The sequence below is a fragment of the Emydura macquarii genome, unplaced genomic scaffold (genome assembly GCF_026122565.2).
Source record: "Emydura macquarii macquarii isolate MOO-44397 ecotype Brisbane River unplaced genomic scaffold, CSIRO-AGI_Emac_v2 contig_2897, whole genome shotgun sequence".
NCBI classification, from domain to species: Eukaryota; Metazoa; Chordata; order Testudines; family Chelidae; genus Emydura; species Emydura macquarii.
Window position 1 is genome coordinate 7,686,625 of NW_027133034.1, and position 22,064 is coordinate 7,708,688.

At 37.9% G+C, this 22,064-nt stretch overlaps 1 protein-coding gene across 6 annotated transcripts in view; it reads left to right on the plus strand.

Annotated features, from left to right (window-relative positions):
• LOC137167056 (transducin-like enhancer protein 4) overlaps positions 1 to 22,064 on the plus strand; it is a 117,964-nt gene that overhangs the window by 51,923 nt on the left and 43,977 nt on the right. For 4 of the 6 annotated variants that reach the window (XM_067569016.1, XM_067569018.1, XM_067569020.1 and 1 more), the window contains 2 exons: positions 13,495 to 13,696; positions 14,055 to 14,071. In XM_067569016.1, coding sequence (XP_067425117.1) covers positions 13,495 to 13,696; positions 14,055 to 14,071 — 219 coding nt within the window. Of the gene's footprint in view, positions 1 to 13,491; positions 13,697 to 14,054; positions 14,072 to 22,064 lie in introns of all 6 variants that reach the window. The other 2 variants (XM_067569015.1, XM_067569017.1) reach the window with 1 other exon arrangement.

Genomic DNA, 22,064 nt, shown 5'->3' on the forward strand with positions numbered 1-22,064 from the left:
GAAGATATTGCTTCAATTATGCCTCTGTCTTTTAACAAGGAAATCGGGACTCTGATCATTTCTGACAGTAGTGTAGAGCAATAGTCTGATTGTAGCTTGTTTTTAATAGGCTGTTTCTAACTCTATTTTGTATCCCTCTGACCACAAGAAAATACTGGTAGTCAATTAGAAGATATAAATGGAAAAGAGTAACCTTTATTTCCTCTGAAGTGCCCCTTGGAAAGAAGGGAATGAATCAGAGCGAGTCGTGTAGATTCATGAATAACATTTGTTGTATGTCTTTTACGCTCCAGTGGGGAGAGTGGGAGATGAATAATTTCCCAATTAGTTTTCATTACCTAACCAAAATACTGCCTTCTATTAACATTCTTTGCATAAAGTAAGTTGCAAAGATTGGATTTTTTTTTAATGGTATATGTGTATGTGCTCCATGTCTGTATGCACTGCATTTTGTGTGTGCACGTGCCTGCATGTATACACATACTTTATTTATAAATGTGTGTGTGTGTGTGTGTGTGTGTGTATATATATATATATATATATATATATATATATATACATAGAGAGAGAGAGAGAGAGAGACTGACTCAACATTACATTTATTGCAGAGTCTGTTGTAATATGTTTGCTTTCTACTAGATAATCATCTATTAATGTAGAATTTGTGGCATTATTACAGAGGTTGCAGATTTTGCTTGTTATTTAAAGTTTATCCTGCTTTCCATGAACCACTAAAATACACAGAATAAATACAAACAAGCTGACTGGATGCTTATTCAGGAGTTTGGTGATCCTCTTTTCTAAAGAACAGAACTAAATTTCCTATTTTGTTCAAGGCTGTCTGATCCTACATTTTCAGACTGATTGAAATTCTACCTGGCCCTGACTGTAATTTGTGGCTTGAAGAAGATAACTGCCCTTTTACCTTCCTCTCAAAAAATAATTTTTGCTTATCTTATTTCTTTTATACACTCTCTTGATTTGGAAAGGTGGGGGATATGTTATATGGATTTCTCATAGTTTTTGATCAACAGCTGCAGTATTACTGAATAAAAAATTCTTGTTTATGTAGTTTAAATTATTATGTAAAAGGAGTAATCTGATATAATCTTTGAGATTTATTAGGAAAACTGATTGAATAGGATAGCAAGAACAGTGCAAGTTTTAGTTATATGGATACTCAGGAATAATTCTATGTGTGTCTATCTGCACAGAACACACAAGCAAAATTATAGCTGTGGCACTAGAAAAACTCTGACACACTTAAAATGTGTACCAATAAAAAGCAAAGAACATAATTAGAACATACTAGGTCTTTCTAAAAAACTAATATATGCTCTTTGTCTTGTATTAGTTTGCAGTTTATTATATCTGCCAGAGTTCCTGTTGTCGTAATGTGGTGTTTTTAAAAGGATCCGCTGCTCAGTTGCTGTTGACAATTATTTTTAAAAAATAATCTGTTAATAACCCTTTAATTCTGAGCCAGAAAAAACAAGAGTTGTACTGGATTTAGCCACAACTATATTTTAAAAACTCTAACACGTCTCTCTATACTGAGGGCCCTGTATAATGCTTACTGTATACAAAGGGCCCAGGGCAAAAGCCTCTTTTGGTTCGAATAGTGGACCCTGGCTTTGGATTTTAGAATAGGACTCTATGAGAGTTAAAGATGGCATCCAAAAAAAAAAAAAAAAGAATGAATGAATGTGCTCAAATGTTGTGTTTCTCTCTTTGAGCCTTATATATAAATTTTTACATGAATGTACTTCCATTTAATGAAATCTGATGAATCACCTTTTTAACTTTGCAGTATTATTCTATCTTCATTGGTAAATGAACCAAATCACTGATCCGTGCAGTTTAAATGCAAAATACTGAAGTGAACCTGGAACCCGGAGAGACTGCTTGTTCTCTTGACAATAAACTAGTTGTGTTTAATGGAATGAAACACAGTTATAATGACTTCTTCCACAGGTCATGTTCAGTTTAAAACTGTTGACAGATTGAAACAAGTTAAATTTTTTTTTTAAAGAAATGGTGAAGGGTGGAGGGAGGACAAAATGCCTTGATATCCTAAATATGCCAGAGAAGTATTTTAAACTCAAATGAATGCAGATTTTATAATTGATGTTTGCAAGAGTCTGTATTGTTGATTAGAGATCTTTTGAATCCGTTCTCTTGACCAATTTGAACTGTTCCATGTTCAGGCTGTTGGGATAAGGAAGGTTATGAAGTTATGTATCCAGTTGATCTCCTCATGTGCCACTGTGGTTTTTAAATTAGAAATGGCAAGATTACACTGTTGGAGCAACACACATTGAAGTTTTAAATCAGTCATTTGGTCTAATTAGGAATCATGTTTTCATTTCCTGTATTATTAAACAGAGTCATCTAACTTCCTTAAAATATTTGTTATCCATGATTCTGTATAATCAGAACATGCTGTGTGAATGTGGTTACGTTTTACAAAAGGGAAAAGGAGGGACTAATGTGTAATTTTACAAGAATTTTTTCAGAGTAATTACATTTTTTTCTGTTTGGGTTTCTTTAGTATGCATATTTAAAATTGTATATATGTTCAACTGCACTTAGGTAGTAAGACAGAAATGGAGGCTACCGTTCTTATGCCTGTTTATCATAGACAGAGAAATGTCAAAAACGTAAGAACAGGTATGTGATGGTGTTCAAAGAAAAAGCAGTTTAGCACAAGATATGCTGAACCTCCATTTTTAGCTGTGACATTTTAATGATAGGAAGTCTGCAAAATTATTTGCCATCAATTGTGAAGGCAATAACAAGCCTTGGTGGTTTTTCACACTCTCTGTGTTAAGTGCTTTCAGAATGACAGCGTAAACTGTGTTAGAGAACTCCAAGGAAGTAAAACTGATTAAAATGTTCATGCTTGAATGGTGCTGATGGAATAGTTCATTTGGACTTTCTCTACCTCCTGCAGCTCAAGCTGAAATATTAAAATTCAGTGGATTTAAATCTCTCTCCCCTCAGCTCAGGAAAAAAACATTACATTTTAATAGGTTTTAAACTCATAATTCATTGGCTTGGAGCAGCACTATTAAATCTATTTAAATATTACTTGTATTACTAAGGAAATGATTTAAATTATTTTGCCTTTACCAATCTATGTTTGAGTTACAAATTAAACCAAAGTTGTTTTTTAAAGCATTTTGTTATGTCAATTTTATTATCTTCTTTAAAAATAACCTTCTGTTTTTGAAGCAAATAGAAGTTGCTCGAAAAAAGGACCCTTTTTATATTGTGACATATAATTATCAAGCTATAAAGTTCCCTCTTCAGTACGCTGGCTGTCAACATTTCCATTCCGTGTTTTAGACTGAAACACTTGTTTGCCTGAGCTCAGAAGCTTTTTGAGTAGTCCATCAGACGAACCTCTCATACTTTCACAGCAGAAGTGTGGAACAATGCCTCTTAAGAAAACAATATGTCATCTTTTATGCATTCACAGATATGAGGATCTTAGAAAGCGGTGTGGTGTAGATAAGTGCACACAAGTTCTAATAAAAACTTAGCATCAATGCATGCTATTATTCCCTTGGCGCCAGTGGTCCAGAGCTCCTGCTGCTAAATGCTAATGCGTTTTTGCACTGGCACTTAACATATAGAGCAATTTCTGACTCCTCGTGCAAAGAATCTTCTCTCTGCCTTTCTAATGAGATTACGGTGTGTGTAAGAGTTAAGGCCTGTAGTCTCAACCAGATCCTCAACTGATGTAATCTGGTGTAGTTCTGTTGAAGACACACTGAAGATTTGGCCTTGCATCTTTAGAAGGGAAGAGGAGGAGCTAGTTTTTCCTTCAGATCCAAACATCTATCTAGACTGTGTTTCTATTTAGGGGAGGGGCAAGCAGAGCTCCTTCTCTGTAAATTCTGGATGTTTTAATTTCAGTTTGTTTAGTAAAGTCATTCTTGCCAGTTTTCTGCATTCAAAGATGGTAACTTCTGGGAGGAAGGAGGGTGCAGTATAAATTAGTAAGTGCACAGTGACCTGTGTACAACAGTAACTTATCTCTCTCTCTTTTATTGTTTTATCAAAGGCTCTGCCCATATTAAGCAGTGCTTGGAGCTTCAAGGGTATAAAAACAAATTGGCCACCTGCTGTATACTGTACACAGATTGTTATGGTGTGAAGGCAGAAGAGGAGGTTGGCTCAATGGTGTATCTGTTCTGTGTTGTATTTATTTGCATCTTATGCCCAAGGAAATATTGAATGCACTGTGTCGTATTTAATTCTGTATTCAGTGTTTGTGTATTGAAAGTGCAAGATGGCTCGGATCAAATGTCCTGCCAACGTATCTAGGGCTTTCAATTGAATTCTTTATTCTTGGAGTTGTGATGATTTGACCTGGTGCAGAAGGCTGTTACATTGGTAACTTCTTCTGCATTATTCATCTAAAATCTGGTTAGGTCGAGGGTGATACTGTTTTGGGGTGGTTGAGATCTTTCTCTTCCTCCCCCTTCCCCCTCCCCCCGGCCCCCGACTTGCATCATGCCCTGGGGTCAGCTACAGGGCATCATAGTGGTTGAAGCATGATTTAAACAAGTCTCCTCACCTCTGTAGCACTTGCTGTAATTCAAAAGGGCTGAGAAAAGAAGAGAATGCGAGTCCTCTGTGGGACTTTTTGGGGAATTAATTTTAATGCAGATACGGTTTGTTTAGTATTTCCTTAATGTATGTTTTAAAGAGCCTTGCTATTTCTCTGTTCATGCTGGGTATCCTAATTGTTGAATTATATTAGTCTGTCACCACCAGAACAGCCAGTGATGTACTACAGTGGAGGGTGCAGATCACTTATTACGGCCCACTCACCAATGTGTTAAAGTCAGAGGTCTTACTCTGATTTAAATAAGTGCATATTACATGATCAATGTGGCCCCCATACCATATCTGATCGTGGGGAAGGCATGTCTTCTGACTCCACATTTCTCAAGGTCTTAAAAATCCTTGAATCTAAGACAGTGGTTCTTAACCTTTCCAAACTACTGTACCCCTGAAGCCTGAGTCCCACCCCCACGGGGCTGAGGTATGTAACTTAGTTTCATGGCGCCCCTGTGGCTCCAGGCAATTGCCTTTCTTGCCACCCCCAATACCAGCTCTGCACTTGCGACCCCTCTAAACCCCCAGGTTGAGAAACACTGATCTAAGAGATGTGATCGCCATATCTTTTTGAATTCGGATTAGTCTCCGCAAGTGTGGGAAACCCTGTGGAGAATTTTGATTCAAGTTCTATGCCACCATCATGTTGTTGCTGACAACCACCTGCAATATCTTCCCTTGAACTGTTTTTTATAAGCTAACACTTCATGCAAAGGAGAAAAGAGGGAGGAAAAAAATTGCCTAGGTGGTCTATAATTTAACACACCCAAGTTGCTGACGAACCAAACCTAGGATTTGCCATTCCACATAAGACCGTTACTCATCAAGCAAAGTAGGTTGCCTTCAGCAGTGGCCCACGCTGATGCCTGAGAGGGAGAATACATTCTGTAATGCACCTATGCAATTGTGCAATATTTTGAGGGTAAGGGATTTCCTAATGAGAACATCTTGGAAAATACTCAACTGGAAAAATAAGGATACAAAAGTACTAGGGAAAAGCAATTGTTTTTACATGAGCCTGCATGGGGAATAAAATGAAGTCATTATCAAGAGGAGTCATGGTTTCTGTAAACCTAAAATAATCTCTAAATAATTTGTACACCCGTGATGTAGACTTTTTTTCAGCCATACTTTTGTAGACTCCTGCCCTCAAGAATGAACAGAGGCTAAGCACATGTTTTATCTTTAAGCACGAGTAGGTTTGTTAACTTTGGTGGACTAGTCATGTGTGTAAAGTTAAGCATGAGCTTGCATGCTGTCCTGGCCTAGGGTCTAAATTATTGGAGAGAGAATAATATAGAAAAGGAAAATATTTAGGGGTATTAATGTGTGGCTGAAGGAATAAAACAGGTATTGTTGCTTGAAGTTTAAACTATTTGAAATTATTTCATTAGTGGGTGATGTGTTAGTTAAGACCATTCCTTGCATACAGTTTACAATTTTGGAGGGTCTTATTTACTGTGCAGCCCCCATCACTACAGTGTTTAAACATCTCACAAATGTTAATGAATTTATCCTAAAAAAAACGCTTTTGTGAAGTAAAGCAGTACTACTTTCCCCCCATTTTAAAGATGTGGAAACTGAAGCACAGAGATTGTGGCTCATCCAAGGTCTCACACACAGTCTGACAGAGCTGGGAATTTAATCCATATCTTCTGAGTCAAAGTCAAGTGCTTTAGCAACAGGACCTTTCTTTTACCCAAGCTGCTGTAAGTGGAAACTGTCCTCAAGGGAACAAAAATCATTCTGGGAGTTTTGGTTATTTGAATAATGGAGATAAGAGTAGAGACACTGGACTGCTGACATTTTAGAAATAAAAGGACGTAGGCCCTAATTCCAGCCCTGAGTGAAGAGGTGGAAGTATACCCACATATGTCAGGACTGAATTTTGGCCTGAGGGTCCAATCCTTCTCCCATGGAGATCAATGGGAATTTTTTAATTTGGCTTAAATATGAGTAGAAGTGTACCGCAAATGGAGCTCTCCTAAGGTACAGAATATATGGAAAAGAATGGATTTGTGCTAATAAATTGCCTACAAACAAGTTTCTATCCCAAGCAAAAGGTGGTGTGCTGAAGTTGAAGGGGTGTGTGTATGTGTGCGCACGTGTGAAATACTTCAAAACGTTGCACAGCAGAAGTTAGTCACTGTGGATTTTAGAAATAGCCATCAAGAAATTTTACTCTTAGCAGTTAAAAACATGAGGGTGAAGAATCATTTTAGATGTAAAAATAAGATATGCAATACAAGCCTAATGCAGGGTCTTGTGTTCTTATGTAACTCAGGCTAACTCAGTGTGGCTGTTTGCCCTCCTCTAGTGGCTAGACCTCATAGAGATTTGAGTATATTGCTGACTCAAGCAATACAGGCTTATGCTTGTAGATCCAAAGGCCCCCAGTTCAAACCTGTAGGTGACCAGAGGCATTGCTACGTTTTTCTAGCTCTTAAAGGTTCTGTAGTATGTGACTCAGGAATCTCATGTGCCATTCCTTCAAATTTTGGTCAAATAGCCATAGATCAATTCCATACTTTTTTTAATACCGGAAACCCATTTTACCACAGAAAAAAGTTTTAAGACAACCTATTGTGTAATTTATAGCTGGATGGAAGAGGGTTCCATAGAGAAAGGGGCAGTGGTTGCAACCTGCCTTCATCCCACTCCACAAATCCCTAGGGGACAGACATTGTGCAAGGAAACACACACAGAGGAGGGATGGAAATTAAATCCATTTCCCTCAATGCATAGATAAGGTGTGAATAGAGCATCTGGCTGAAATAGGTGTCACAACCTCTGTTAACCCCATGTGTGGGCATTTGTTGCTACTGAATGTGTATAATTGTAGCCCCATTGCCGCCATTTCCAGGTCTCACCAGACCACTCTCATCCTTCTGTTCTCCATACTGACCTGTGCATAGGTGTTATAGATTCCAGTGCATCTGCTAACACCCAGCACCGAGAGACATTGGAGATTCTGCTGCATTTGGAGACTTCTGCCTTTCCTGTGCGATGGGTGAATTTCATCCATGAAGAATAAATGTTCCCTTTTATTAGTTAACAGTTGACAGTGATCATTTAAAAAAGGGCTTAAGTGGGATAATTTATGAAGGAAGTTCTGCCCTTTATCAAGAAGGTGATTCCAAATAGTGTTGTTCTTTTCTCTTCCCTTCCCTTCAGGCCTGGTCTACCCTAGGAAATTAGGCATAACTGCATTGCTCAGGGGTGTGAAAAATCCTGACCTAATGTAGAGAGCACTAGGTTGATGGGAGGATTGTTCCATCAACCTAGTTATGGTCTCTCGGGAAGGTGGATTGTGTAGGCAGGATCTATGCTAAAGCGCTACAGTATCATGGTTGCAGCAGCGCAACTGTGCCGCTGCAGCGTTTTAAGTGTATTACAAGCCCTTTGTTCCAGTAAAAAATGTGTGGATGGGAACTCCTGTCAGGAAAATAATAAATTCCAAATGCTCTGCAACGTTGTGCACGCTAATTTTTGCAAGTAATTAAACGTGTGTTCCTTTATAAAGAGTTTGCTGCATTTGTTTGGATGAACCTTCCTTTTTGTTGTTTTTCTTTTTATAGCCTTAAAATGTATTGTATTGATTAAGAAATAGCTGTACGTGATGGATGAATGGTGATGTATATATCACAGATGTATCGGTACTCAAGATCAATAATGGAAATGTACTCATATTTTGTCTTTCATCCCACTTTGTGTTTCTGGGTTTATTTTCTTCCTAGACCATTCAAAGAATCCTGGAGGCAGTTGGATAATATGTGATTTCAACAGTTTCATCAGCATATTGTGTATATATAGTTGTTTTAAATAGCCTATTTCATATTAAGTCCATGGCTGTGAATTAATAAGAAATTTGCCATTGTTTTTCCTGTGGTCCTTATACACTCTGTCCCCTTTTTGCCACTTTTATTCTCTCTTCCCAGTCTTTTCCTACCCCAGGCATTCATTGAAAGCACTCTTGTTCCTCTTTGTGGTCAGAAATGAAATCCATCAGCTTTTTCCAGTAAATTAGTTCTGTGTGTGAGAAGAAACTGTTTTGAGAGCTCACCTGTGTCTGATATCCTTCCTTCCACTCCCCATACCAGGCATTCCAATTTGCAAAGTGATCGCTCTCTTTGTAGCGAAAGACTTTAAAGAAACCAGGCCATCTTCTGTGTTATGTCCATGCCACTACGTCAGTTACAGCAAACCAATCTTACATATTGCAATGCATTTTGCAATATTTATCATCTTAATAGAGGGGCTGTTGCATGAATCTTTCTTTGCAGGTGATTTTACCATGTCTTCACTTACTGTTAGATTATTCATTTGGTTATCAGAAAAAATCTCTGCCTTTTTTTTGTGGCATTACCTGAGAAGAGAGACCTGTGTGACTGCTGGAGGAAATATACAACTGGTGATAATTGTGGCAGGTGATATGAACAGGCATGTCATGTTAAACACAAGACTTCCAAGACAGTGTCTTTCTAAACACACCCTGAGTTGTGGGTGCTTAATTGCTTAATTTGCTGATCTTTGAACCAGCTGTTGACATTATCGACTCCCCCTTCACAGTTTTTCTTTTTTCCATCCTTTCCCTTTCTTCACCTTCAGGTTTTTGTAGCTGTTTTGTATGAGATGCTGTCTTAATCTATGAAACCTAATGAGAAGATATTTATTTTGATACTTCCTTGATGTTTTTTTCCCTTTCCCCTACTCTGTTGCAAGTACATAGTGTGTGCGTGCATGCCCACACAGAAACTACAGATATAAAGTAGGTCTTTGAGAAATTCATTTGTTCACATTAAAAATGTCTCTGGTTAGAGGAAGATATTTGGGTTGTTTGGATAATAGCACTGAGCTTTCAAGGTCTATAAAGGGAAAAGCAGTAGGTTACTCTGACACAGAGCTACTTGGAAAGTATCCAGTAGAAACTTGAATCTTTTCCAGGAAAATAGGCTTTGAATGTGCTGACTATATAACAAGAGAACATTAGAAGCTAATTTGTTAGTGGGTTTATTATCACATTTTACTTTAAATATGATTTTTTTTTTTTAAAGATGTAGGGGAGAGTTAAGCTGAGCATCAAAGTTTTTAAACTCTCCTTGGTAGGAATCAGTGATATTCAGTCTCCAGATGGAGAAACTTATAAACAAATGGTTTAAAGCATTTTCCTAAAAAAGACAAAAGGAGTAATGTTTCGGTTGTAAACAAGGATGTTACTGTAGATTGTTTAAACTTAGTGTATTTTAAAAAAATACAATTCGTATTTTTGAGTTCTCTCACTAATTTGATTCCTTTCCGTCTTTGTAATATTATGTTTTGGACAACACTTGATGAAATGACAAATACATACAGCAGTATTCCATACTATACTTCTCAGCCAGTGTTAGATCAAAAAGCTTCTTCAATCGAGTTAACTGTTACCATGTTTAAGCACCCAAAATTGTTCTGGTCAGTTTACAGTACAAATTGAAAGCTGTGTGTCTTGCCTTAGACTTTACACTGTTATGTTCTAATCCTGCAGACACTTAACACATTCTGAATTTTATGTATGTGGAAAGTTCCATTGTAGTCCACAGGACTAGGTGTATGTAAAGCAAATCACATGCACTTCACAAGTGTTTAGAAGTGACATACTTGGGGGTAACAAACCAAAGGTTGGGAAGGGCATCCATTACCCCTGAAGTTAGAGTAGGCCTCTGCTGCGCTAGCTTCCACTGGGGTCAAGGAGCTTGAGACCAATGAGCCTAGTTGGGACATAGTGGAGAATTGGTGCCAGTATATGTATTTTTGTCAGAGTAGAGTAATAATTCCAAAAGTCATGAAATGGCAGATAAGGTTGCACAGGCAACTTCTAGTTCTGCCCCCTTCTGCATACGCTTTACCGTACAGCTTTTAATTATATGATCAGACTACTTTTTCTGCAGGACCCCTGCCTCATTTAGTACCTAGGATTAATGGTGTTCTGGGAATGAGGTAGCTGTTTAGTATTTCATTTTTAGCATCATTTCAGCTTTTGGACCAATTTCTGATTGATTAACCTTCCCTATCATATGGCAGGACGCAGGACTTCTCAGAGCCCTTCTGAGTCCAAATCATAACCCACAACTCTCTACCTCTTAAACCTGCAGTTCCACTTCAATATTAGCAGATGTGCACATTCAATGGGATCCTGAGACATGATTCCATGGAGATTTCCCCTCAGTTTATAAGTCACACATGTTCACTATCGATGGAATGTTGGGAGTTCTATACTTTTAATCATTTCGTACAATCTAGTTTGTGTACTCAAACTATTTTGTGGTTTTGTATTTTAAATCATTACAACTTGGCAAAATCAAATCTAACTTTCTCTGGGCCAATAGAAGGCACTTTTGTGATCAAGAGACTATGGCCCTGCTTAATTTCAAGTTTCTAGCCCCTTCCATTAGAGGTGCAAGAGCTCTTCAAAGGAAGGTTGCAAATGCTTCTTTTTCTTTCTAGCTGAAAAGCTGCCATTTCGTCCTCCTCCTTTAATGCTTGAAAATAATTCAACTGTTTTTAATTAAACTGGCAGGGAAGACAAATCTCTTCTTGACCAAGAGTAAGTGAGCCAAATTTCATCTGAAAAGGTACAACTTTGAGAAAGTTAGAAGCCACTGAGGATGATCCTCATCTAGGCAACCTTTGCCAGAGGTTTCTTTACGCATACTGCTTATAACATCTAATTTATTTACAGAAAATGCTAATGCTGTTTGCTGCATCAGTAATACAGAGCATTGTATCCCTATACTGATGAAAGCACATGCTCACTTTAGAAATGTCAGTGAAAAAGGTTGGAATTTGGACTGCAAGGGAAAATGATATTCTCTGTGCTCTGCCTACAAATCAAGGTGCATACATCAGACACAGTATACCTTGTAGACTTTTGCAGTACTTCATGAGTGTCTTTTTTCTTGTGTAATTTGACCCTCAGTGAAATAGTTAACAATGTTGGCATTATTTTCTGTCAGTGTTAACACCCCATGCAGAAGGACAGAGGTGTCTGACTCCTCTAAGTTATCATTTGAGGCTCTCTGCAGACCCAGGAAGATGGTGCTGTATGTCTGCTCAGCTCTCAGTTTAGAGGCTTCCTTTTTTCTTTAAATAAAAGCTTAATTCTGAAGTACTAGGTGTCATTCTCCTAAATAAACAATACCGGCTTGTTGAATTGCTTCAAGGCAGCCACATTCAACCCCTGCAGCTAAGCAATGCATAGTTGTTGTCCTAAATTCTGAGCAATGAAGCATCCTTCTATAAGAGCATTAAACAAACACACACATTGGATGCTTTCTACAAGTAGTGGAACTTTACCAGAATGTCATGGGCTTCTGAGGAGGGATAGAGCTACTACTTCCCTCTTCCTCCGGAGAGAATTCTGGTTCTTTTGTTGATCGGTTTATTGATAAAGGTGGGTTGGGTGGGGGTAGGATAGGATTGGCTCTACCATCTTGATTCTAAAACCAGTGTTACATGTCAAAAACTATGAAAGGTGTCTGTGTGTTAAGAGTAGTGTCTTTAGAAAACACCTACAAGTAATGAATGTTTCATATTTGTATCTTGGTTATGCTATTTTAAACCCAAACCCACTCAGGTTTAAAGCCAGGGAGGGAGAACCAATGAATAGTGCATATGCACCTTGATCAGTTAAAGTTAGGAGACAGAGTGATTGATTGGGAGGTAAATTTTATATTAAATGAAAAATAAATAAAAGCAGGACCTGACACCTTGCACTAAGGATTTTGATTTGATTTACCACTAGTCAGTCCTGAGACATGGCTGCTTTAACACTAGAAGTAAATTTTAAAGCTAATCTAATAACTGTATGAACAAAAATTTGGTTGACTATTATTGGGTAAGCCTTGAGCTGAGCAGATCCCTGATGAGATATATTTAGCATAACATGTTTCCTCCGCTCCCCCCCGCCTCCCTTTTTCCCCTCTTCCCATTCAATGGCAACAACAAACCATCTACCCCACAATGGTTAGTAAAGCACAGAGCTTGATGCAGCCTTGGCTGAGGTCAAGCACTCCAATTCTAACCTCTCAAGGGTTTTCTCTGTGTTGCCAGTGTACTGGTAAAAATGACTTTAAACTCTTGTCAGCACAGTTACTGGTGCATGCATCACAGTCCCACTCAAATAAACCTGTCACAACACAGAGTCAGCAGCTAGAGAAGAGTACAAGGGCAGGCCTCTAGCTTTTTATTCGAGCATCACTAAACGTGCACAGAGTGCCCAATTATTTCAGCATTATTGAGCAAGCCTACAGGAGGACCCAGGCCTTGCTACATTAGATTTTCTTTAGTAATTTGCTGAAGTACCGCTGAGGACACTTAAAGGGCTTAAAACGGTGGCTGCAACCAGTTTCCTTTTCTGGATTGTTAATTCAGGTTTTCTCTTTCAAATTAACTCGCACTGCATGCTGTGCAGTAGCGCTGGGAGAACTGTTTAACACTAATTTTCTCAATTTTCAGCTTTTTCCCCCACCCTAACTGCTTGTATAGTTATTCACATATGTTTTGATTAGACATGTATGTGATGACTCTTCCTGTAAGAAAAATAATCCATGACTTCTGTCAGAGTGATTGAGTTTGACTAGAACTGGCAAATCTGTTTACTTGATTCTCAAAAAAAAAAAAAAAAAAAAAAAAAAAAAAAAAAAAAAAAAAGTATTGGTTAATTCAGCCTCCAATCTAAATGAGATTTGAAGTCCGTATTACACCCAAATATGTGGGCATCTTTGAAAACAAAAAACGTGTGTGTTTACCTACATATATCTATATGTATCAATGAGTTCAGCCTTCTTTCTCAGAACAAGTTCAATATCTGTGTTTAATTTCTCACAGCAGCAACAACTCCAGGCCCAGCATTTATCACATGGACATGGTCTCCCAGTGCCTCTGACTCCACACCCTTCAGGCTTGCAGCCTCCAGCCATCCCACCAATTGGCAGCAGTGCAGGCCTTCTAGCCCTGTCTAGTGCACTGGGCGGACAGTCCCATCTACCAATTAAAGATGAAAAGAAGCATCATGAAAATGATCACCAAAGAGGTAGGAGCTGCTAAATGAGCATGAGGCTTAGCATGTCTTTTGTTGTCTCTTCTCTAAGAAAACAATTTTCACAAGAACTCCCATATAATTGCTCCAGTATTTATTCCTAACTGTAAACAGTCAGAAAATGTGTTCAAATGGTAGAAATCAGGGTTTATAAATCTGGCTGTACAGTATTAATAATTAACTGTACAGAAAAGTTAACATCTGTGCAATTTATTATTTAAGGCATCGTGATTTTTTTCTTCCAAGTTGGATAAATGTATAATTTTATGTAAACTAACTGGTACTTTTCTCTTTGTATTTCCCCCCTCCTGCCACCGCTGCCTCCTCTTCCTTCTTGTGTTGCTGTATGCAGACAGAGACTCCATAAAGGTAGGACTCCATTTCACAGGTGGAAAGAGCAACTTAAAAGAGCTGTGTGGTACATTTTATGGCAGTTTGAAGTAGAAATGTACAAAATGTCATGAATTGAAACTGGATTGTGATGGTCATACTGATTAGCAGAGTCTTGTGTAGATACAGTATTTCATTAAGAAAGTATCTAGAGCATTTCATCAAGAAAGTGTCTAATGTATCTGTCTAGGATTGCAGGATGATTTATTAGCCAATGAGTTTAATTATCACATCTTTTCTCATTGACTGAGTCTTCAGAATTGCATCCTGCTCCTACATTTGGAAGAGAAGAGCAGTTCTTATGTCCCACTTGAGAGCAAAGGGGGAAAAATGGACTACCAGGTGGTATTAACTCTTTGGAGGCTGTAGACCTATACTCTGAATATGTTCAAAATATACACTTGTCTGCAAATCTAGAAAGAAATGTAAGTTGTACAAGGGGTGGAAATAAAATTTTACCTCTTAACCAGTCAGGTTGTCACTGTTAGAAATGGTTTATTCTTTAGCCTTATCTGAAGTGGCATATTTGAACCTATTTGTTCAAGCTCAGAAAAGATGACCATCGCATTAACCCCCTCCTCCTCCTCTTCCTCACACCCCCAAAGTAATTTCCTGACCTTGAATTAATCTCTATCGGTAGAAAGTATGAGTGTCTGCATGGCCATATAAATGTCCATATTTATAAATGAACACGTCATGTACAGAGTGACTTGCGTGTGTATAAAAAAAGCATATATACCAGGATGCTCATCCATACCGGGAACCCAATCAAATTGTGTGTGTGACTTTCTGAATTTTCAAATCAAGACTTGAAAAATGTACCTATCCTCTACTAGCATAAGAATAAGCCTAAGAAGCCAATAGCAGTAGTCATATCATCAAGTATTAAATGGGAGGAGGGAATGCATGTCTGTCCATGCCTCTGAAAGGAATAAAACATCTGTATACTGTTTGTGTATGTGTAACAGTTGTAACAAATTTGTCAGTCAACTTTCTAATAATTTTTATAAAAATATGTAATTCACTACTAGGGCTCATCAAATAGTAGAAAAATATTAATTGAATAAGCCTGACATAGGCTTGGCCATATTACCAGACACCTAATAGCAAGAGGACCATATTTACTGCCTAGGTGGTTGCAAAATATTGGTTGTAGAGACAATCATATTGTCCAGGGAGATAACTCGGGTGATAAATCACTGTCATCACCTCTTATTCCCCTCAACAAAAAGCTTTTGGGGAAGGATAGGGTGTCGGGATTCGTACCAGAGTTCTCTGCTCTGGGCTTCTGTCTTTCATATTCTCTTCTGGCTAGTAGGTATCTGATAAATTTGAATCCTTCCTTCCCAAGCTCTTTCCTGGCTCCTCCCTGCCCTTTCTCACCTTCAAGTCCCTTGGATGCTCCTACCAGGGGAGTGGGCGCATTTCTATGGTCTTGCTGCTGCAGGTTGGGTGTGTCCTCTACTCTGCTCTTCCCCAGTCTGCCTGTGCAGCCACTGGCAACTTCGCCAAGTCACTGCACAGTGAAATTGACCTGATTTGTTAGCCACAGGATTCTGAATATCAGCCAGGAACTGACAAGAACTGTCAGTTTTCACTGTGAGCAGCAGAGGCACTGCAGCTGCCTGTCTGCAGACTTAGGAAGACAATCCTGCTTAAGCTTGCTGTTTATTTAAGTTATCTACCGTAAGGGTTACAAACAGGATTTTTGTTAAATGAAAGCTTAGATGTTGCAGGAATTAATGATGCTTCATCTACTCCGCACCCTGGGCAAATAATGCAGTGAATTTTTCAAGCACCAATTTAAAAATATATCTGTAAATCTGTACATATTAGACTAAAATTACCCAGGTATTCTCCTCCATCTGTATCATCTAATTAATCTGAAGCCATAATGAAACTTCACTGTTTTCTCATTGAACTGTGTGCACATACATACACAAAACTGAATGAAGTTCCATTAGCATATATAATACACTAATCAATACCCTAAAATAAAATAGTGCTAATAATACAGGGTTTAATCCTGCTTTCCTCTTCTCCCCCACCCACCCGTCCAAGAAAAAGAGGTAGGGGGGCTGAAGAAATGTACACTATATTTTGTATTCATGCTGGAAAGGTAGATTTTGTTAATTTTGTTTTATAATTATGTGGATTGATTCAGAGAATGATAATGAATAGGGCTAGAGAGACTGAGAGAAAGGTGTGACTATTTGGAACTGATTTATTATGGAATGATGGCTATAAATAGATGTTTGTCTTGTATAGTGTTCAAATTATTAGTTGGACTGTGTCAGCTTCTAGGGCTTGCTTCCAGCTTTGCAAGGTGAAATAGTTTTGCTAATTTCCTTAAATGTTTTCAGTGATGCCCAGAATAGCAGTTAGTCGCTTGTTCTATCGATCTGTCCTCCCTTAAGTGGCTCCTGGTTAAGAGAGGCTTTTATGATTGTCTGCTGTGTGACTTGAGATGGTTTTTATCAGCCGGAACGTGCCAGTTGCCAGCAGCTGGAGTCTGTGTGCTTGTATGAAATAATTTATTCATGCAGGATAATGCTCCTTAACATTTAACAGGTAATGAACGTGACATAAATTTCCTTCTTGCTTTTAATTTTTCCCTTTCCTCTTCTAATGTGCAAACAGGCAGCTCTGGTACTCTAAATAATAAGTAATTTTTGGCCATCTGTCAAAAGGAAATTTCAATACAAATTTAAATTAATGGTGCCTGAAATTTTTTATAGCTCCTCTAAAAGCCTCTAATGTGCAGAAAATCCTGAATCTGCTGGTAGTAATTAGTGTAGCATGTAATGAGGATATGGGCAACATTATACAGCCCCAGTGTAACATTTTGATATGGTAGCAAAATTTTGATTTATACAAGGTTGTGTGGTTGGGTTTAATTGTGAGAGACACTTTAAAGTGTTTTCTTGACGATACAGATTATTAAGCAGGGCAGATTTTAGAATAGCTCATAAAATGTAAATTTAGGCTGTACTGTAAGATTCAGGTAATTAGGATACTTTACCTATTGGTATAAAGGAAGAAAGGAATTCAGTTGTGTGCTTCTCTTCCCTTCCACCCCCCCCCCCCCAAAAAAAAATCTCGCCTTTTTTTTGTTTTTTTTAATAAAATTCTGTTGCCACCCATTCCTGTGCTCTTGACCTGTCAGCAAGTTGTCTTCACTGAACTTGCTTTCCATAATTACACTGGTCTTTACCCTAAGTTTAGTTCTGCTGGGGTGACAGCAACAGTTAATTCACTAATACTGGAGAATTTAAATCTGAATCCATACAGAGGCATCCTTCAGGCAAGAGGGAGACTGTGGGTGAGGGGAAGGGATAGGTAATATTTCTTACACACAAGATTTTACAGACTCTTCAGGGAACGTGGTGAAAAACCCTCATTCATGTCCTTGCTGAATACTGACACCAAAATCAATGGTTGGAACTGTGAAGTAAGGCAGGCTGACATCAAAAGCCAGTTCTTCAGGCAGTGGTGCAAACAAGAAAGGCACAGTCGTATTCCAGTTTATATCACCCTTCTAAACGGAACATTTTCTGCCTGATAAACCAAACCAGACTTGGATCCTTCCAGACTCATCTCTGGAGTAAGCAGATGACTGCTGAAACTAAGTAGGAACCTTCCAGGTAACATGAGACTGTCCAGCATCAACACAATAGGCTCCAGGGAGGAAGAAAATTTTTGGAGAGTTCTGATTTTGCGTTGGATTTAGTCCTCAGAATCTTTTACAAAGTTAAAGTATGGAAAAACTCAATACCCAGTTAAAATGGGTCACGGAAACTCTGTGTACAGATACAAAGCCAGCAGGACAGACAAAAAGGAGAGGTGAATCACAAGGATTCTTCTGGAAGTGCTGACATCTCAAGGATTGTGATGGAGCATAGACCTCTCTTTTTAAATTTACAGATAAACCTTTTACGAAGTGTTCTCTCTGACTCCTTCTCGCAAGCATTAAAACTCAGGGAGATTATGTTTAAAGGTTATTCGTAGGCACTTGATTCCTTTCCAGGATTTTCTATATCTATAAAAAATTGCTCAAATAAAAGACTTGGCTCTTTTTCTAGCACTCCCCTCCCCTGCCCTCAACCATCCAGCCAGATTTTCTCCTAACAAGAGGTAGCAGGTTTTCCTCTGTTCCCTAACAAAGTTCCCTGTAGCAAAATTATCCTGTAAGGAAACAGAGGAAGTATTTGAGGAAAAATGTACTGTCTGGGAGCAGGTGATGTAAGTTTGGTGGTCTCTTCCTTCTCCATAGCTTTCTGCGTGCTACAACACCTACAAAAAATGGGCCAACTAATGTTGGCTATGTTGTGGGACAGTCAGAGAGAGCTGATATTTGTTTGTTTTTATAAAGACTTTTAAACCATCATGTTGGGCATATAGCTAAACTGTGTAACTGTGCAGTCCTGCTACTGTTAACTTCATTCCCTCTCTGTTGCTTATTACATTTGCTTGTTTCATCTGGTTTCAAGTAGGATTGTAAGCTTTTTGGAACAGAGGTCATGTCTATATTCATACAGTGTCTAGCACAATGGCACCCCAAATCTGCCTGGGCCGGTGGGCACTACTGCAATTAGAAATAAGCGATGATAATAATAACTAAAAGTTGCAATTGTTTTGTTGGAATAAAAGTTTGTTTGAGACTCCGCTGAAGAGAGAGTCTGTGTCTAATATGGCTGTCAGTTTTTGATGTGGTGTATTAAGGCTTCATGCATGTTTTGGCTACATTTCTCCCAATTTTGGTGGTAAACTAGGAGAACTCAATCAGTAAAGTGGGATGGATAATTGAGTTTCTCATGATAAAGTTGCTTTTGCTGCCATTTTGAGGCCGCAATCTATGTGAAGGCATTGATCTAAGCAAATCGCTAGTTACTTCTGAACATTTTGAGCCTCTCTTCAGTATAACATATATGCAAGAGTGAGCATCTTGCTACCCGCAATTATAATTAGATCTTTTTCTTTTAAAACATTTTTGTGTGAATTTAGTGCTCCTAAAAGGTGCAATAAGGTTGGGTGTTAACAGGCATCCTTAAAATGAAAAATTTCTATGCATGTTGTTGTATTCTTTTATATTATCTAATTTCATTATGTTTATCTGCTTCCTCATTTTTATGCTGGTATATGAGCTAGCATTGATGTACACATAGTAGTATTTTTGTGTAGATCAGTGACTTTTTAATGTGGGGCTCAGCTGATACGTAAACATTTAAGTATAAATAATTTAAAGATATCCCAAAATATGTCTAAAGAAATTACAGAATTTATTTTCTCTGTCGCATTTTCTTTTTGTCACATGATCACTCCTCATTTGAAAAGTACTGCAGATGTTGGTTAAATTTAAAATATCATTTAAAATATCAAATAAATTTGGGCTGATGTAGAAGTCTGTTTTTTCCCTTGTCTGCCTATCATTGATTCTTCATTTGTGTGTCTGTATATAAAATGTTAAGTCAGTCTTTTTATTTAAAAAAAAAAAAAAGAGAATCAGCATGTATTTTGTTTTTTTTACATTAACGATGTGGTCAATTTATGTTGAACATATTTGAGCTACACTTCGCTCCACAAAGGGCTCATCGAATTTTCGCTAGGCACACTAATATTTTTGAGTAGTCGTATCAAAGTGTAATTAGTAACTTTTTTGTTCTGTTGGCTTGTAATTTGTTCAGTATTAATTGATATTTGCCTCTGGGCATGTAAACTGTGCATAATGTAACAGGTGCCCTAATTCCTGAAAATGTGTTGTAATTGTTTGTTTGTGGAATAGATGAATAAATATCTTTGGGACATAGCTGGTCCTCAGGTGGTGAACACAAACGGATTAATGATGTGATTGGGTGAGACGTGCTTGTGTTTTGCAGTCTCGTCCAGTAACTGTCTGCTGAAGCAGAACAAATATTAATTAGCAGGGCCCTGTTTGTTGTCTTGGTTTATCTTACATAGCTGGTTTTTGACATTTGCTTCTTAAAAAACCCCCCCCCAAAACTATTGTTCAATTAGTAACATGTAATTAAAAATTACAAATTTTACAACACATTCTTCAAAACAGTAAACTTTATCTCCAGGTCAGTATCCCCCTTACAGATTTTTTTTTTTTTTTTAAATTCACTTTTGCATTTTTCTTTCATTTGGTGTCACATCACTTGCCTTTTTTTAATGAAGCCATTGGGGCATTTTTGTTCATTATGGAGCATTCATTAAAGAGTAACAGCATGTAATCTGTTTTTTAAAAAAATGCTCTTTTTGATGATTTCATCTCCTGTATCTCATCTTTTGTGCTCCTTTCCCCCACATCGTGTGCATACTATACACCACCTTTTACCTCCATCATATTCTATCAGAATTGCCTGCAGGGACAATTTTCTGGTGGCTGCAGTATGCCACAGTGCATGTATTGGGTGAACTCCTACAATGCTTATCGCTATCAAACTTTATTTTGCCACTCGGTAATTTAGAGTAACTCAAATATTCTCTCTCCAGATGCTCTCATCACCCAGGAGGCAAACACTTACATGGGTTGTAATTTCTAATCTGAGCAGTCATGTCTAATTATTTCCATGGCAACAGACTGTGATGTTGGTAATATAAAATTATGACTTCACATGGTAGAGTAGGAAAAGGAAGTTTGCTGGAGTGAAGAGGTGGTGAGGTGGTTGGAGAGGTCTTCTCGAACACAGTAACTTCAATAATGCCTTATTTTGGAGAAGACTGGGAAAGGTTTTTCTGTACTGTATTTCTTGAAGTTGTAATATAGGTGTACAGTCATAATTAGTTGTTGGCATTCAAGGTTTGTCTCAACTTATTCATGGTGATCAAAACCAGAATGAAGAGCATACTTGTACTTCATGTTCAAATAGCTTTTAGTGTAAGTGGAGGGGGGAAATAGGTAGTATTGATCAAACTCTATCAAAGCAATATTCAGAAGCGAGTCAACTGCTTTCTATTTTAGAGATTTCCCTCTGCCTCATGATTTTTTTTTCTACATTGAGCAGTAGTTAGTGTTTAATTTAAAATTCTTTTAAAATACTCCACGGGTCTGTTATTTTGAAATGTCTTTTATTTTAACACAAATTAATTGATTCATTGGACACGCTAAACACTTCTTAAGCGAAAAGGGGAGGGAAAAAAAGAAAAAAGGGAAGAAAAATAAATCCTCTTCTGCTTCTAACCAAGTGGTGGAAGAAAAATCAAAACTTTCTAACTTTTCATCTGGTCATTAATAGTAGGTTAATGCAATAAGTGCAATTTAATACAAATATTATCTCCCACAGTGAGGCAGAAGTATATTCCTGGTAGGACCTGTCTTCTGTTGTCTGCTTCTTAGATAGACTGTTCCTTCCAGTGTCTTCCAAACTCAGTCAGTGGTTCTCAACCTGCAGCCCAATCAGCTCACAGCTGCAGCCCATGTGTCATCCTCAGGGCCATACAGCCAGTATATACATTGTGCAGATGCAACCCACATAACACACGCACAGCTGCATGTGCGGCTCAAAATGGTAAATAGTTTGAGAACCACTGGTCTATGTTTTCATTAGCCATTGTGGAGAATTCATAAGTACATAATGAATTACTAAGTATTTATTTTTGGGGAAATGGGAGGAAGAGTGAAGAAAAGGGTGAAATAAGTATGTATCCCAGTCAGTAGGTAACAGCCAATGCGAGAAATTTTCCAAGAAAGTTATACCACCTGTCCCCATCTTCTCTTCCCAGTACTGTTCTAATTAAGGTAAATAAATAAATACACTTTGAGTGACCTCTCTTATGTAGCTATTTTAAAAGTTCTGTTTTCTTGAGTGACATTTGGCCTTTTGAAGAACAAAATAAAATTGGAAATGCTAATGTTTTTCAGCCAACTAAGGGAAGAAAATAAAAATGTCACCATGGCAACAAAGCAGTGCTTTCTAGATGGTTTCCTAAGATATGCCTGAACTAGAAGCAGATGTCTGATTTGAGAATC